Source organism: Pelophylax lessonae (genome assembly GCF_965119305.1).
Source record: "Pelophylax lessonae genome assembly, chromosome: 3".
NCBI classification, from domain to species: Eukaryota; Metazoa; Chordata; class Amphibia; order Anura; family Ranidae; genus Pelophylax; species Pelophylax lessonae.
Genome location: NC_138770.1, coordinates 590,707,532 through 590,725,938, shown reverse-complemented (window position 1 = coordinate 590,725,938; position 18,407 = coordinate 590,707,532). Strand labels below are relative to the sequence as shown.

General features: G+C 38.5%; 1 protein-coding gene across 1 annotated transcript in view; it reads left to right on the top strand.

The window, feature by feature from the left end:
* The window catches only part of MACROD2 (mono-ADP ribosylhydrolase 2), a gene marked incomplete at its 3' end in the record, with an annotated part of 3,247,744 nt that overhangs the window by 3,030,758 nt on the left and 198,579 nt on the right, over positions 1–18,407 (top strand). The window contains 1 exon segment of the mRNA XM_082250969.1: positions 211–282. Coding sequence (XP_082107095.1) covers positions 211–282 — 72 coding nt within the window.

Below are 18,407 nucleotides of genomic sequence, written 5' to 3'. Positions count from 1 at the left end.
ACTTTTTATATTATCATCATGCTAATTTACTTTACAAATAGATATTGTTTGATACTGATATATATTCTGCTTACACATTGATATAATAATGGGCATTTTATTTTTGTTTGTGGTTAGGCAAGTGTAGGAGGGTTGTTTTGTAATGTGCTGAATGTATACTGTAAATAAGTTAGAACAAGAGGAAACCAAATATCTTGTTTTTTTACACAGAAGTGGAAGAAAAAAATGTACATTCACCCCCTTCAAAGAAAAGTAAAGCCAAGAAAGAGGAGTCTACTAATGGTAAGTAATTTTTGTAATAAATATAATGTACTTCCAGTTATTTATACAATAATGACACTCACTTCCAACCTCCACAACCTTATTTATGTTGCTGGAGTGTGTAATTATACACTTCAGTTTCCGATGTACCCCTATGGACTACAGCAATTTTTATATTTGCACTATGAGGCTCTTTGTTAGGTACTGGCAAAGTGATTGCCAAAGACAACAAAGTAATACATGCATTATTTAAAAAAAAAAAAAAAAAAAACGTAGGCTCTTGGCAATATTGTGTAGCAAACATTATTTTAAATTCTATGAAATACCTAGGCTAAAAGATGCAAAAATGTAGAAAAAAAGTATATATTTTTAATTTGACCAGTGTTATTTTTAGTTTTATAGTAAATAAAAAGTATACATTTTGTTCTATAACTTATTCCATTTAAAACTACACTAAAATGCTGTTTCTGGAAACAATGCATGGAAAAGTTATTTGCAAATGAACAAAGGCTTTTTTTTTTTTGCATTTTGCTATTTTCATGTTAAAATAAAAAGTGACAAACAAAAATGAAAACATCAATATTAATGGTAAAAGAATTGAACTAAAAAAAAAAAAATCATCAGCCAAAAAATTAACTGCTGAGGGAAGAAGGGAAAGAAGCAACTAATTGTGGCTGATTAGAGTTTTGCTGACCTAGCTTTTTTCTGACATTTGTAGCTTACAAGTTAAAATCCATATTTTTTGCTACTATTGTGTGTGTGTGTGTCTATATATATATATATATATATATATATACAGTATATAGCAGAGACCCTAAAAAAAAAAAGGCAGTTGTTGAGTTTTTTTATGTCACACGGTTTTTGCACAGCAAATTTTCAAACGCAATTTTTTGTATGATGTGAAAGATGACATTACCCTGAGTAAATAGATATAAAACATGTCATGCTTTAAAATTGCATGCGCTCATGGAATGGCGCCGAACCATGGTACTTAAAAACCTCCATAAGTGACGCTTTCACAGTTTCTACAGGTTACCAGTTTAGAGTTACTGAGGAGGTCTAGCGCTAGAATTATTGCTCTCGCTCAGAAATTCGTAGTGATACCTCACATGTATGGTGCAAATACCGTGTACGTATGTGGGAATGACCTACATATGCGTTCACTACTGTGATGGAGCATGCAAGGATGGGGGTGCTTACATTTTTTTTTATTATAATTTAGTATATTTTTTATTGCTATCACAAGGAATGTAAATATCACTTGCAATAATAATACAGCATGACAGGTCCTCTTTATGGAGGGATCCGGGATCCAAAATCTCTCCTCTACCCTTAAAAGCAAAAGATAATGTTTACATTGCCCGAGAACCGGAAGTGACTCTGATGTCCCCTGGTCCTCCAAGGACATAGAGACGAGTGGTGGCTATTTAGCCATTGCTTATCTCTATGGAAAACCCCTGCTGACGCCGCATGGTTACTGGAGCTACCAATCAGTAAATTAGCCCGGAAACCTCCGGGAATCGGTGGAAGGCAACTCTCCCACCGCTTCTAATGGCAAATCTGCCACTGGGATCACTTTTATCTTTAAGCTGGCCACCTAATGAAAAAGATACCAGGGTTATGGCATCTAGCTGCAACCATACCCCAGTATTAAACGAAAAAAAACATGACATACATTTACAGTTAGGCGGTCGGCAAGTGAGGTTAACAAAGGGTTAAATAGAAATACATTTTATTAAAAAAAAAAATCAAAGATCTACATATACACTAACTGTGAAGTGATTAACACTTTGGCAGGTATAACAGTTCATTTATTTGAATAAGAATATGTGGTTCTCATAGTTAAACATGGTAAAATGACTAACAAATCAGGTAGGGTTTTTAATGTGTAATAAATTCCAGAGTTCCCTGCTTTTTAGAAGATGCAGTAGACTGTACTATGCGAACTGTTAATACTTGGTTGACTAGAGGAGAATGCCTTAGTGAGTGGCACCTACACATTTGTTCTGCTTACATAGAAGAACCCTGCTCCATATGATATTTCTTTACAAGAGAGCAAACCATATTCTTCATTATGTTGATCTTGGATTATCTTGGAAAAGTAGTTTCTTATTACGTGAAGATAGTGGTACACATTTATTCCAAGCCAGGAAAATGGTTGCTCTTTTTTCGATAAACCTGAAGTGTCTTCTTTGAAAAGAAGCTGCTAATAACGTTTTAAACTTCAAAAGGTATATTTTGCGGATATGATGTATTTGTTTCTTTGATGTATTGGTATCTGAGTTTCCTTTGAAATAACAAAAAAAAAAAAAATGTATATATGTGTATATATATATATATATATATATATACACAATATCTCACAAAAGTGAGTACACCCCTCACATTTTTGTAAATATTTTATTCTATCTTTTTATGTGATAACACTGAAGAAATGACACTTTGCTACAATGTAAAGTAGTGAGTGTACAGCTTGTATAACAGTGTAAATTTGCCGTCCCCTCAAAATAACTCAACACACAGCCATTAATGTCTGAACCGCTGGCTACAAAAGTGAGTATACCCCTAAGTGTCCAAATTGGGCCCAATTAGCCATTTTACCCTCCCCAGTGTCATGTGACTCGTTAGTGTTACAAGGTCTCAGGTGTGAATGGGAAGCAGGTGTGTTAAATTTGGTGTTATCACTCTCACTCTCTCATACTGGTCACTGGAAGATCAACATGGCACCAAATAGCACTCTCTGAGGGTCTGAAAAAAAAGAATTGTTGCTCTACATAAAGAAGGCCTAGGCTTTAAAAAGATTGACAAGAGCCGGAAACTGAGCTGCAGCACGGTGGCCAAGACCATACAGCGATTTACCAGGACAGGTTCCACTCATAACAGGCCTCGCCATGGTCGACCAAAGAAGTTGAGTGCACGTGCTCAGCGTCATATCCAGAAGTCGTCTTTGGGAAACAGACATATGAGTGCTGCCAGTATTGTTGCATAGGTTAAAGGGGTGGGGGTCAGTCTGTCAGTGCTCAGACCATAAGCCGCACACTGCATCAAATTTGTCTGCAAGGCTGTCGTCCCAGAAGGAAGCCTCTTCTAATTTCATTGGACACAGCTGATCACATGGTAAAGAGCCTACGTCATAGGCTCCTCACCGTGATCGGAGATGTGATGTGTTCGAGCGACACACCGTACCACCGATCTCCGAACTGCACGCCCACATGGGGTGCGCATGAGCGGTTTGTTCTGAAGGTCGTCATATGATATGAAATCCCCGCCCGGTTGTCATTTTGCGATATGTCGGACAGAAGGGTGTTAAAAAAAGCAGAGTAGGAATATTCGTCCCACACATTTCCTGCAATAATAGAAAGGGCATTTGGGCAGAAGGATGAGATGTAAGGTGTTGATCATGGTAATCAGACATTTCCTCCCATCTCCTGATCTGCACTGGGACAATGACACCTATGACATACTTATTTGCTATGGGTAACTCTACAGAGAATAATAATGATATTATAGTACTGGAGTGTAATTATTATTCTAGCTTAGACTGAATAAATGTTGGACACTACCAACACCTGCCTGTCCCATCTCTCTGGCTCTGTTGCTCCCTCACTTCCTTGACTGTCCAGCTGCTTCCTGATTGCCACAGTGATGCCCAGCAGCAAGCTAGCATTATTTTCCAGAAGCCTGGTGTTTAGCCAAATAAATCTTACTTCAGTAAGGTCACTTTTAGATTTAATAATCGTGTCAGGTAGGATTATGGTTTGTATGTGTCATATACGTGGTGGAAGTCTGAAAGTGAATCCAGGGATCCAAAATGCGTGCAAATTTCTCTGTCGTGTCTCGTGCTATGGAAATTAGTTCCTCCATTTTTGCTATCTTGTCAACTCTGCGTATCCATTCATGTATGGTAGGGGGATTAGTAGACTTCCAGTGTAGGGGAATGTGGCTTTGGCAGCGTTAAGCAAGTGTGGTAGGGGAGTTTTGCGGTATCTATGAGCAGGGATCGCTGAATGGTGTAAAAGAGATTGTGCTGGGGAATATTCCAGTGTATAGTCCGTGATAGATGAAATCATAGTGTGTATATGGTTCCAGAAGGGTTGTATGCGGTGGCAGGTCCAGAATATGTGAAGCATTGAACCTGTTTCAGAGTTGCATCTCCAGCATTTATTTGAGATGGTTGAATTTATTTTATGGAGGAGAGAGGGCGTTTTGTACCATCGGGTCAATACTTTATAATTGTTTTCCTAAACTGAGACGTTCAGGGAACATTTGTGTGCTATGGTACACATTCGTTCCCATTGGGCTTCTGAGAGATTCAGGTCTAGGTCCAAAGCCCAGGATTTGAAGGCTTTCGTTTCAAGTATTAAAGTGTTGCCAAAAAGCAGATTATAAGTGGTCGAAATTAGATGGCGTTGTGGAGTTACGTCGAGACAGGTCAAATAAATCTTTATAGGAGGCTACTTTGTGACCAGACAGAAAGATGTGTCGTCAGTGCGGGAGGGGTGGCAGCCAGTGCCACTGAACAAGGCATTGTGTACCCCGAGTTGCTGACCCCTGTTTTACTGGCATCCATGTGTAAGACTAATACTGGGCATTGAACTGGCATAGGTTGAATACATTAATCTAGTTGTGTGTATGTTTCACATTTTTAGACATTACATTCTTCTTTTCTGCTGGAAACCATCCGTAGATTAACGTTATTACTTATCATAGACCTCTGCATGCAGTTATTACAGTAAATAAAAAATGATACTGACATAACCTATTCCAAATTTGATTTTTGCCTCGAACTGGCAAACATTGACATTTGGTAGTAAGGGTACACGTAGTTCTAAAAGGACTCTAAATTTTACAGTAAGAGCATATTTGTTTTTATTTTGTAAAAGCCACCTACAAATAAATATGAATTTAATCACTATAATAACTTATGTTTTAAATGATAAAGTAAAATCAGATTTATACAAAGGTGTACCTGATCAGCTGAACATCCCTGATCGTTACAATCAGCTCTGTGTGACATTAAGGAAAAAATATTTAGGTTGTTTCAGCCAGCATAGCGAGCCAAAAACCATTTACTGAAACCGATGGAATATATTAGTTATAAATGATTGCATGGCTAAACAGAAAGCCAAAGATAAATTAGTTACCACCTCTTTGCTTAACATTTTCTAGTTTCTGTTTTGCATAATTATAATTGCCTTACTTTCTGTATTGTTAAAATACATATTTAATCCTTTTAAATTGTTTAAGGAACTCACAGATTGGTGACCTTTAAAAAGTGTATCACACCATTACACAACATTTGTCTTATTTAGATATGAACACTGCTCAAAAAAATTTAAGGAACATTTTGAAAACACATTAGATCTTAATGGGGAAAAATATCATGCTGGATATCTCTACTGATATGTACTGGGTAACATGTTAGGAACGAAAGGATGCCACATTGTTTGATGGAAATTAAAATGATCAACCTACAGAGGGCTGAATTCAAAGACACTCCTCCTCCCCCCCGAACCCCCCCCCCCCACGTGCTTGTATGCATGCCTGACAACGTGGGGCATGCTTCCAACGAGACAACAGATGTTAATAACCCCCTCTGCTACTTAACTGACCAGATTAATATTCCAGGAGTTGAATTGACTTGATGTTATATTTTGACTAAAAAAGTGTTCCTTTAATTCTTTTGAGCAGTGTATTTTTTTTTTTTTTTACATTAAGGGAAGTAACATTAAATAGCATTCAACATCAAAAATATAATTATTTATAATAAATGCTCAAAAATATTATGATTGGTCAATCATAATAATTTTTTTTACATTCGACATGTGACATGGCACCACTGCTGCATTAACTGCTAAATTACTAGTTCTGAACATGTATTTCTAGCTGATTGCTCATTTTTTAGTTGCAAGAAAGATAAAATGCTGGAACTAGAAGACTTGACAACATAGTCATAATCAGGGGTTGATTGTTGAATAGAATTTTCAGATCTCAAGCTGTATCTTTCAATGCCCATCACTGTAAAAAGACCAAAATGGTTTCCACATTATTGTTGTACATTCATAGGCTTTCTATAGCCACTTTCTGCTTAAGATTACATATTAGGAGTAGCCTTCAGCCACACAATGTGTTCTGGATATACAGTGCTCAGCATAAATTAGTACACCCTTTTTGAAAAGTGAAATTTTAATCAATATCTCAGTGAACACAAGAAAAACTTCAAAAATGTTGACAAAACTGAGCTTTACAGAACAATTGTTTAGCTCATTACATGGAAGTAAGGTTAATACAATACCTTAGATTACAAAATCTTCCATTTTACTCAAATCAGTTGATGCAAAAATGAATAAAGCCCACAACAAAAACTGCTACATCTAGTATTTTGTATGACCTCCATGATTTGTAAGGTCAGAACCAACTCTAGTCATTGAATGAACAAGTTGGCAACATATTGCTACATCTATCTTTTTCCATTATTCAAGAACAACCTCTTTTAGAGCCTGGATGCTGGATGGAGAGTGATGTTCAACTTGTCTCTTCAGAATTCCCCATAGGTGTTAGATTGGGCTCAGATCAGTTGACATACTTGCCCACTGAATCACTTTTACCCTGTTTTTCTTCAGAAATGCAACATAGGGCTTAAATGTGTATTTTGAATCATTGTCATGTTGGAAAAGTGCAAGCCGACCAAGGGCAAGGAGTGATGGTAGCATCTTCTCTTCAATATAGAGCAGTACATCTGTGAAATCATGATACCATCAATGAAATTCAACCCCACAGAAGGACACTGCCACCACCAAGTTGCATTGTAGGCACCAGGAGTTTTTCTTTGTACTCCTCACCTTTGCAATGCCATATAGTTTTGGAACCATTAGTTCCATAAACATTTATCTTGGTCTCATTACTAGTCATTTTTTTTTTCAACATGGACCCTGGCAAATTCTGGGTGGGCTTTTTTGTGCATTGGCTTTAGGAGAGGCTTCCTTCGTGTACGACACCCATGCATGCTATTCCTCTGCAGTGTACGCCGCATTGCGCCACGGTAAACAATCATCCCTTTTCTACTTTTTTAGCTAACTGCAGTGAACTTGCATGGGGATTTTCTGCAACCCTTCTCATCAGAGGATGCTCCTGTTGAGGTGTTAAAGGAGATGTATAGCCAAAGTTTGTTTGGCTATTCATTTCCTATGGATCACAGGAGTGCAGTTCATTCTGCACTCCTGCGACCTGTTTTCAGCAGAGGGCGAGCTGAAGTCCACTCTTTGCTGGCATGACAGAATTTGCTCCAGGCACCACTTCACCATGACCACGAAGTCTGGACCCGCCAGGTGCCTGGACCGACACCCGGCTCAGCCTCTCAGTGAGCCACTGAGAGCCTGAGGCAGCTGCTTACCGCCCCTCCACAGACCAGCGCTCCAGTGAGCTAAGAGGGGGCAGTTAGAATCAAGTGATCGATGGTGTTCGATCGTGGGTGTTGCAATCTTATTTGTCACATTTGCGCAGAGATTTTACAAATGCAATTTTTTGGGGGAAAAAAAAAACACTTTTTTAAAATTGAATGCACAAATAGACTATATATTGCTCAATTGTTTGGTAAAATATAAAAGATGATCCTATGCAGAGTACATAGATACCACACACGAAATGCAAACTACATACATTTTTAAAAGCCATTAAAAGCCTTACAGGTTACCACTTTAGATTTATAGAGGTCTACTGCATGAATTTCTGCCCTTGACCTCACATGCATTCTGCAATTGCTGTTTACATACGACATCAGACTGATGCTTGCGTTCGCCTTTGGATGCAAACACGGGGGACTATGATTGCTTTTACATTGAAGCCAATCAATTAAAACATTTTTTTTTTTGGTAACTTTTTTTTTTACACTTTTTTTGTAACTGTAAACAAATTTTAAACATTCCAGGCTAGGGTCACTCAAAATGTGATAGCCATCTAACATCTTTAGAGACCCTTTGTGAAAGTGTGCCCTAGACTGTGCTGTGCTGTACCCTATACTAATACTCTACTAGTGTGAGAGAAAAAAACAGTCCCCAATGCAGAGATCAGGTTGTCCAGGACAGGAGGGACAAAAAAAGTGGGTGTCACCCCTATAGCCGCGTTTTTTACAGACATGAAATCTTCTTAGGGGTACCAAGGAGGACATCCAAAAAATGCCTCTCATGCAGCCAGCTCACTGCATCCGGATCGTGAAATTGGGCCACAGCACATCCTGGATACAAAAGGGGTGTGATGATCTCTTCCTGAAATTTTAAGAAGGATCCACTTCTTCCTGTTGCTTTGTATAGCACACAAGCATTCAGCAGATCCAATTGGAATAAGTATACAGACACTTTCTTATACCAGCATCTGGGCTTACAGGCAACTAAGTAAGGCACCATCATCTTGTTGTTGAAGTCCACCCCTCCCATATTAAGGTTGTATTCGTGGACACAGAGGAGCTTCTCAACAACACCAGTCGCCATTGCAATTTGGACTGTCATATCTGCGTGAAAGGAGCACAGAACGAAAACATTCCATGTGTCCCTCCACTTCATTGCAAGCAATTTATTACACTTCAAGCAGGCTCTCTGCCCCCCCCCCCCCATCTAAGTCTGGAATCTACAAGCCGTTGGGGGAAGCCCTGGTGTTTAGCTCCTACGGTGCCACATGCACCAATTACAGAATCAAAAAGTTGACTAAAAGTGGCACGCTTGTCTAATACTTATCCACGTATAAATGGTACCCTTTTCCGAAATATGGGTGACACCAAGTCCCAAACAAACTTGCCGTTAGCATTTCCAAAATGTTGTAACTGCTTCAGTGCAAAATAAAATTTCATAAGAAGGAGCGATCGTGTGCTGGCTTTTGATTTCTATGGATTCATGTTGGACAGGATAGCCAGAGCACCGACACACATCCCATCATCCTTTTATTGTGGTAGAGCTTGGGGGAATTTTTTTACTTGAATTTGTTTTTAGAAAAAAAATACTTTTTTTGTGTGTGCAAACTAACAAATCTTGGTTGAAATCAATGGCCTGCATTTGTGGGAGTATTTTGTAGTATAGTGTCCCATAGAAAATGTTAATTCTGAAAGGAAAGTAAGGGTTTTCTGACATATCTGTTGGGGTGTACTCATTTATGCTGAGCACTGTGTATGTGATTGAATACAATTATACTTGGTGCTTAAACATGTGAACATGTAAGCAGAGAGATACGTGGTTGCCCCAACAGTTAGCTCTGACTAGTTTGACACATGGAGTTGGTTTAGATTACATACAAACTGGTATTCAGACCCTTTTGCATGGGTCACTTTGGACATAATGTCTATTGTGAACAGGTTTAGACTGGCACACTTAAACCTACAAGTATTTACTGTACCTGCATTCTTTGTAAATATTAAAGTGTATGAAAAAAAGTTTTAATCACCTCTCCACAGAACAAAAGGTACAGTAAGGAGAAATCTTCTAATGGGGACAACAGACAATCTCTGGGACAGGTACAATGGCAAAAATAAACTGTCAGAGATTTTAACCCTTCCTTACTATATTCAAAATTAAGAAAAAGTTTTGGCTATACACACACACTGTATTACAGTATATAAACGTATTTGAAGTAGATCAGTGCAGATTTTCTCCACCTTGCCTGCAGCCCTTCCTGGGCTGCTTAGTTTTGTATGGTGTTGGAGAATAGGGAGGGTGTACTTTCTTTTTATTTGTTATCATCTGTAAAATACACATTACACATATGCCTCTTGGTGCTGAACATGTATAAATGTTGTTTCAGCACTCTAGAGAGCTCCTATCAGAAAATCCAACTGACATCTACAAAAAAAGCCTTTATTTACAGAAGGCCCTACATCTTTTTATCCCATCACAAAGTTTCAGATTGCTCATTGCCCCCCCCCCCCCCCAAATATTTATTATATGAAAATACTGTGTAAAATTTTTAATGATACTACCTATCATAATAATAATAATCTTGCGAATACTGTCAGCACCTTCCTATTAGCAGCTGCTTTTATTGTTGCTGCAATACTATTATTATTACAGGTACTTATAAAGCACAGTCAATTTACGCAGCACTTTACATATACACTATATTGTCAAAAGTATTGGGATGCTTGCCTTTATTGGCTTCCCAGTCTTTGTCCATAGGTTCAATATTGATTTGGCCCACTCTTTGCAGCTTTAACAGCTTCAACTCTTCTGGAAAGTCTGTCCACAAGGTTTATGAGTGTGCCTATGAGAATGTTTGACCATTTGTGAGGTCAGGTACTGATGTGGACAAGAATGCCTGGCTCGCAGTCTCCACTCTAATTCATCCCACAAGTGTTCTATCGGGTTGAGGTCAGGCCTCTGTGCAGGCCAGTCAAGTTCCTCCACCCCAAACTTACTCATCCATGTCCAAAATGTCTTGGTATGCTGATGCCTTCCCTTAATTTCAGTTCCCTTCACTGGGACTAAGGGGCCAAGCCTAACCCCTGAAAAACAACCCCACACCATAATCCCCCCTCCACCAAATGATTTGGACAAGTGAACAAAGCAAGATCCATAAAGACATGGATGATTAAGTTTGGGGTTGAGGTCCATAACTCACATTCATACATACTAGGGTCAATTTAGACAGGAACCAATAAACCTATCAGCATGTCTTTGGGGTTTGGGAGGAACCCTAGTGCTGGTAGGCGAAAGTGCTAACCCCCAAGCCAGTGTGCAATAGGAATATTTAGTAAATAAACAGTTATTCATTTGGAACCTGTACCATTATGATTGTACTCACTGATTCTACAACAGAGTTAGATGTGGGTATACTCACTGGCTCTCCAGCAGTTTAAGGTGGGGAAGTATGATCAGTACAAGAAGTGAACATACTGTACATGTACATTCTTTGTGGAACTGGGAGGGTGCAAGGTCTAAGACACACAGCGCAAAGTATGCTGGTCAAAAAGGAAAGTAGTATCGTAGAGCTGATAGAGACAACTTCCACGCTGTCAATGCTGACTATTCAACGTTTGGTAACACTTGCTTCTAGTCACCTCACCTTCAAGGCTCAGGGCTGATGTGGAGCTCTAGAGAGACATCAAAAAATGAATTGACCCAAACTGACCAAGTAAGATACTCATAATAGACAACTGCAATTGCAGGGGCAGTATCATGTGGTACTCTGTAAAATCATAACAAAATATTTGACTAGAAAATAATTTACTTCCATATTCCATGCATAGTTAGGCAAACAATGCATTGCTTCTCTTTCTCAGGGATACATATGTCACCTAAAGTAGGTTTAGGGCTAGAGTTACCCCTGTATCTATGAATTTTTTTTAGATTACATGATATCATAGTGCATTCCATGCATTACTGTAAGTGGTTCTTAAGTGTGGAATAGATTATTTCAGAAACGTTCAACAACTCCATTGAGAATATAGCTTATAATTTGTAAAGTAGCTTACTCAACTCTTTCAGTACTCTATAATTTATCACAAATGTCCATTTCACGCTAACTCTTGACTTCATGGAGTTTTCATATTACATATATATTTATTTCAGCGTACTGTTCTCTAATTGGACAAATCTTACGTTTCACCCACTAAAGGAGTCAACATGTAACAACATCTGCATGCAAGATATGTTTTTAGGTACTACAAACTGACTCTTGGCATTTAGCAAAGATCAATCTCGTGGGTTTTTGTTTTCTAAGTACACTTAGACAGGTTATTAGGCAGGAATAGCAAAGATTTTGAACAGTTTTGGGCTAGAGGTGGTCAAACATATGTGGTATTCTATTCCAATGACCACCAATTTAGGTGTGTCTTTTTACCTTATTCACTACTACCAATATAAAAAAGTATTTCTCTATTCACTTATTTATTTAAAGGGGGTCACTGTGCTGTCTGTGTTTCTTTTTCCAGTGTTACTACTCATATTGTTTATTTTTACTAAAATTGATTTTGCCATCTAGGGTAGAATTAAAAATGATCAATTTGGTCATCAAATGTACCACATTCTTCTTTTTTTCAATCTGTTCTTATTAGGTTTTACAGATAACAAATTGGTCATCTGTCATAGGACTTTCAGTGTCAACGGGTACAACATTATAGTAGTAGAGATACATAAATATTACAACAGTGTTGTGTCTTTTGTAAATCCACATCATCTTCAGGCCTAATAACAACTTATTTGAATATCATACCTGTGGTATCTTATCTAGACCAATTAAAAGCAGTGTGGAAAGACAGTTGTTCCAGTCTTGCAATGGGGTTACCAAGAAAGACCCCGATTTCTACATATATACAGGGGTCTGGGTCCACCTAGAAAAAGAGAGAAAATAAAAAGAAAATTAACATTTAAAAAAAAAGAAAAGAGAATTAAAAGACATGAACATGAACAGGGGTAGTAGCCAAGAAGAAGTAATGGAAACTAAAGAGGTCACTCCTCCCAGGCCCTGTGAATCCTACAATGAATATTGGATCCATGAGACCCAAGTTTTTTCACATTTCTTTTGTTGTCAATTTGTGATTACTCATCCAATTGAGTTTCTGTTCAACAAACACAATGAACACCGTCAAACCTTTACAGCGTTTCACTAATCGGCAGCCAGTAAGATATATGACAGGAGGCATTTTAAATATTTAGGAATTTCCCTGTCAAATTGGAGCAATATAGCATTTTCAGGCAACTTGGAAAGATTAACATAGAAGCTATAGAATAGATCAAGTTTACCTAATCCAAAATATGTTTACTTTGGGGCATTGTCGCCTATTATGAAACCTGGTGCCCATGTGACCACATCCTTAAAGGGGTTGTAAAGTCAGAAGGTTTTTTATCTTAATACATTCTATGCATTAAGATAAAAAGCCTTCTGTGTGCAGCAACCCCCATCAGCCCCCTCATACTTATCGGAGCCCCATCTCTATCCAGCAATGTTCACGTGTGCCTCAACTGTCCAGGACTCTCTCTCCTGATTGGCTGAGACATAGCAGCGGCACCATTAGCTCTTGCTGTCAATCAATCTCAGCCATTAAGGAAAGAGGGGGGGCGGGGCCAAACGGCAGCTCCATGTCTGAATAGATACACAGAGCTGCAGCTCAGCTCAGGTGCCCCCATAGCAAGCTGCTTGCTGTGGGGGCACTCAACAGGAGGGAGGGGCCAGGAGCTCTAGTCAGGCACCCGAGAAGAGGAGGATCTGTGTTGCCCTGTACAAAACCACTGCACAGAGGAAGTAAGTATAATATAATTGTTATTTTCATAGGAAAAAAACAAGACTTTACAATCACTTTAAGAGCATTGGGGTGAGACATTAAAAATATACTTTTGCTATTCTAACAAACCCTGTACTACCTCAATAGTCTCTTATATTTAGATTCCATTAGGGTTGTATTAAAAAAACCATGATAAAATATCTGCAATTTCCTACTATTCCTAAGATCTGTAGTCTTCCCAAGATCCTGCTCTCACTGCAACATGAAAGTAATCCACGCTACAAATTCTCTGGTCCATCAGGGAGTGGATTTTGTTTGTCTACTATTGAAAAGCAATTGTGGATCGATCTGGTTTAGAACTCAGGATTGCCTATGATAGGTGCTAAGCAGTATGTGGTAAAAGCTTTTTTGGCCCTCTGTCTGTATCAAACTGCAAGAGATTGCGATAAATAGGACACGTTATGGATGGCCAAAACTTAAAAGGGATCCACATTAATATGTCTATGGACAGTGGGACACAGGAAAGGGACTTCATATATAACCATTGGGATGAGGGCCATCATAGTAATCAGTGTCTTAAGGGAACAGTGTAGTTTTATTGATTTAAAGTCTTTTGTTACCACATATAAAGTAAAGTATAAGTATTTTATTGTAAATGTGGCAAAAGTCTTGTCCAGAGATCAGTAAGAAAGAGTCCTAATCAAGTTAAGGATTCTGGGTAATATATTAATAATCTGGAGAGTAACTTTCTTTAAGAGAGAGGGATCACATGAGCATGGATGGTGTTTTGCAGATTAAGATTAAGAAGTGCAGAGCTGATTACAATGCAGCCATCATCTTTTATTTATTCAATCAACTAAATGATCCAACTATTGTAAGCTGTAGATGTAATAATTTTTATCAGGGGTTCCCTAAGACCTATAAAATATTTCAGGGGTTCTTCAGTCGAGAAAAAGTTGAAAAAGGTTGCTTTAAGGATTTGATTTCTGATCGATCAATAAGAGACATTATGAAACAGTTCCCTATTAAGCTGATTTATTTTCGGTAACCTATCTAAATGCCAAGTAAATTTATCAACTAAGGAAATGTCTTTCCAATTGCCAGTTGGCGTGTCTGGAAACCATTACCAGATTACTTTACAAAAAGCACAGTTGTTTTCCTCCAAAGACTTTAGAAAGGGTTTTTTCCTGAGTAACTTAATAAATTGTTTAGAATTACTGTTAAAAATAATTACTTAGAGGACAAATTTCAGAAGTAACCCAGCAAAGGCTGAAAATAATAAAAGGTGCAAATAATTCTATAAATGGGCACTTAAGTATTTTCTTTGGCATGTCTGCTATTTTGCATTAAAAGGAAAAGCTATTTTAGAATTGAGAGTCAGACTTCCATCAGTCAGGATGTTTTCTGCCTCACTGATCGCTGGGAACATAAGTGACAGTTTATTTATTATATTTTACATGTATTGCGCACGAGGTGTCTGCGGCTATTTGACAGTGTCTGCCATGGCGGCTGTCATTTTGCTTATTATGCTTCTTTGTAATTTAAGGCATGCTGGTTCCTTTGTGCTTTTAGAATGATGAAAAATCAGCGATAAGCGCATTAAAGCAGCGGCTGCATATTGAATTAATTGTCTGCCGCTCTGTCCATTGTAATGTTTGAGAGCATGTTGTTCTTTTGGATTCACATTGATTTTGGATTTGCTGGATTCTTGGTAATACAGTTGAAAGTGTTCATTCACTTTGTGAGATGTGCCGTTGCGTACAAAGCCAGTGAGTCTTTTCAGGTGGAAGTAATTCACATAACTTGCTATTACACACGGAGATGGGTATATTTAGTAGAGACCTTCACAAGAGTGTATCATTTCCTGATAGTCACTGTGGACAGCCATATTTATTGCATGTATTGGTTTGTTGGTGTGTGATACTTGATTTATTTATAGTTTTCTTAAAGGGGCAAGAACAGACTATTGCTAATGTGAAAAAATAAACTGTCAACAACAGGTACTAATAGAACTTTTTCATAGCTACAGTATGTATGTAAATTATAGTTCCTGCAAGCAAAAGTTACAAATAAGAGAGAAAAAAAATGATCTGTAGTAAAAAATTAAAACTCAAATCCGGCCATATTAACAAGAAACAAAATGACCCCCCTCCACTCATGAGAAAACTTGTCTTTTGTAAGAGAAGGTGCCAACACCCAGTGACATTTACCTTACTCCATGGTCCTTTCATCTTTATTTGCATCTATTTCTTTTGTGACAACCACCCTCTGAAGCTGCCCTTCATGCTGGTCAATGATCTGTCTTATTGCCAATCCTCTTACTAACCTCAGCATGCCTGCACTGTATTCAGTGCAAGACCAGCAGCTAAATCATTAGAACAAGACTTGGCTGCTGGTACAAATGCCCACCCACATTTCAGCATTGGAGAAAACAGGGCCAAACTACCAGCCCTTCCAGGACAATGCAGTGAAGTGAGCATTATTATGTTGCTATCCCGTGCTAACGATTGGCACTACAAATTCTGGTTGAACCCTCTGCACACTATTTACCCTTTCTAGCAAACTTTGCAATGAAAAACAGGGATTTTTAGTTCACACTTAATGCAATACATTTTTAGGCAGGCCAACTGCGTCAAAGTAATCCCTCTTAGGGCCAGTCCTACTCTGCTCTGCCAATGCAGATGCTGTGATGGACACTGCCAACATTGGGCAAACAGACACAAGGTAGAGGGAGCTATTAGCTTCAGGTCTGGTGAATGACCTGCATTGCAACAGAAACAGTGACCAGAACTGAACCTAGTAGCTCTCCCCCACCTTGTGTGTGTTTGCCCCATGTTGGCATTGTGTTTATTGTAGCATTGGCATAGCAGAGTAGGACTGGCCAAAAGAGGGATTAGTTTGACACAGTTGGCCTGCTTAAATATGTATTGCAATATGTGTGAACTAAAATTCCCTGTTTTTCATGGCAAAGTTTGCTATATAGGGTATATAATAGTGTGCAGAGGGGTCATCCAGTTCTAGTGTTAACATGTGATTACACCCCTTTAGCACCTGGTAGTTAATATACATGTACAAGCTATTGGGATTTGAGCACAGGTATTCACTATACTACCAAAAGTATTGGAATGTCTGCCTTTACACGCACATGAACTTTATGACATTCCATTTCATAGGGTTTATTATTGAGTTGGCCCACCCTTTGCAGCTATACAGCTTTAACTCTCTGGGAAGGCTGTCCATAAGGTTTAGGAGTGTGTCTATGGGAATGTTTGACCATTCTTCCAGAAGTGCATTTGTGAAGTTAGGCACTAATGTGGACGAGAAGGCCTGGCTCGCAGTCTGCACTGTAATTCATCACAAACATGTTCTACCGAGTTGAAGTCAGGACTCTGTGCAGGCCAGTCAAGTTTCTCCACCCCAAACTCGCTCATCCATGTCTTTATGGACCTTGCTTTGTGCACTGGTCCAAATCATTTGGTGGAGGGGGGATTGTGATGTGGGGTTGTTTCCCAGTGGTTGAGCTTGGTCCCTTAGTTCCAGTGAAGGGAACTCCTAAGGTGTCAGCATACCAAGACATTTTGGAAAATGTCATGCTCCCAGATTTGTGGGAACAGTTTGGATATGGCTCCTTCCTGTTAAAATGTGACTGCACACCAGTGCACAAAGCCAGGTCTATAAATACATGAATGAGCGAGTTTGGGGTGGAGGAACTTGACTGGCCTGCATGGAGACCTGACCTCAACCCAATAGAACACCTTTGGGATGAATTCGAGCTGAGACTGCAAGCCAGGTCGTCTTGTCCTCATCAGTGCCTAACCTCATCAATGCGCTTCTGAAAGAAGGGTCAAACATTCCCAAAGACAAACTCCTAAACCTTGTGGACAGCCTTCCCAGAAGAGTTGAAGCTGTTATAGCGGCAAAGCCAAGGCTAACTCAAAATTAAACCCTTTACAGACTAAGACTGGGATGCCAGTAAAGTTCATGTGCGTGTAAAGGCAGGCGCCCCAATACTTTTATTAATATGGTGTATCTTATTTCTATACTATTGATTGAGACTTGGAAATTCCGATTCTGGGTCACCTGATCGCTGTGATATTCTCTGATTGGCTGTCACAGTATACAGTCACTGTGAAGCCTACCCTGTGTTTTTCTCTCTGTGAATGGAGAGGAAAGATACACTGTATCTCTTTCTCTTTCCCTCTCTCTCTATACAGAGAGAAAAAAAAAAGTGTTTAAAAAAATATATATATATTAATAATAAAAAAATAAAGAAAAAATACCTAGATCAATATTTGATCTAGGTCAGTGCCAGGGTTAGTGTTTGGGTCAGGGCCAGGGGCAAAGGTTCTGGTCAGTATTGTTTGGACAGGATTTAACAAAAAAAAAAATTAATTAAATTAGTATCATTGTCAGTGTGTTTTAGGTAGGAAAAAAAAAAAGAAAAATGTGCACTATTGTTTTTGAGCTGTACTGTGGGTATATGGGTCAAAACAACAAAATAATACACATGTGTAGTATCATTGCGAATGTTGGGAGCAGGAGAATCTTTTTTTTTTGTTTTGTTTTTTTTTTTGGTGCTATGTTATGGTAGTAAGAAGAAATATACAGCTAAATTTAAAAAATATATATTTTTTTACTTTTTTGAGCCAGTTTTCCTTTGATAACAAAATAAAAAATGAGGAGATATTCATTGTCATTTACCACTAAATAAAAGCCCAATTTTTCCTGGAAAAAAAAAACAAGGTATAATTCACCTGGATGCACAAAGTAGTTGTGATGGTGTGTATGGTTTTACCTAACACATGTCAGGGTTGCAAAATTGTGCTTAGGCATTAAGATTTGTTTTACTGTTAGGTGCGTAGGGGTTAAGCTTTAAGCAAGGCAGTTCATCTGCTAACTCTGCCTCAAAAACCTGAAAATGATCCTTCACTGCTAGAACCAACAT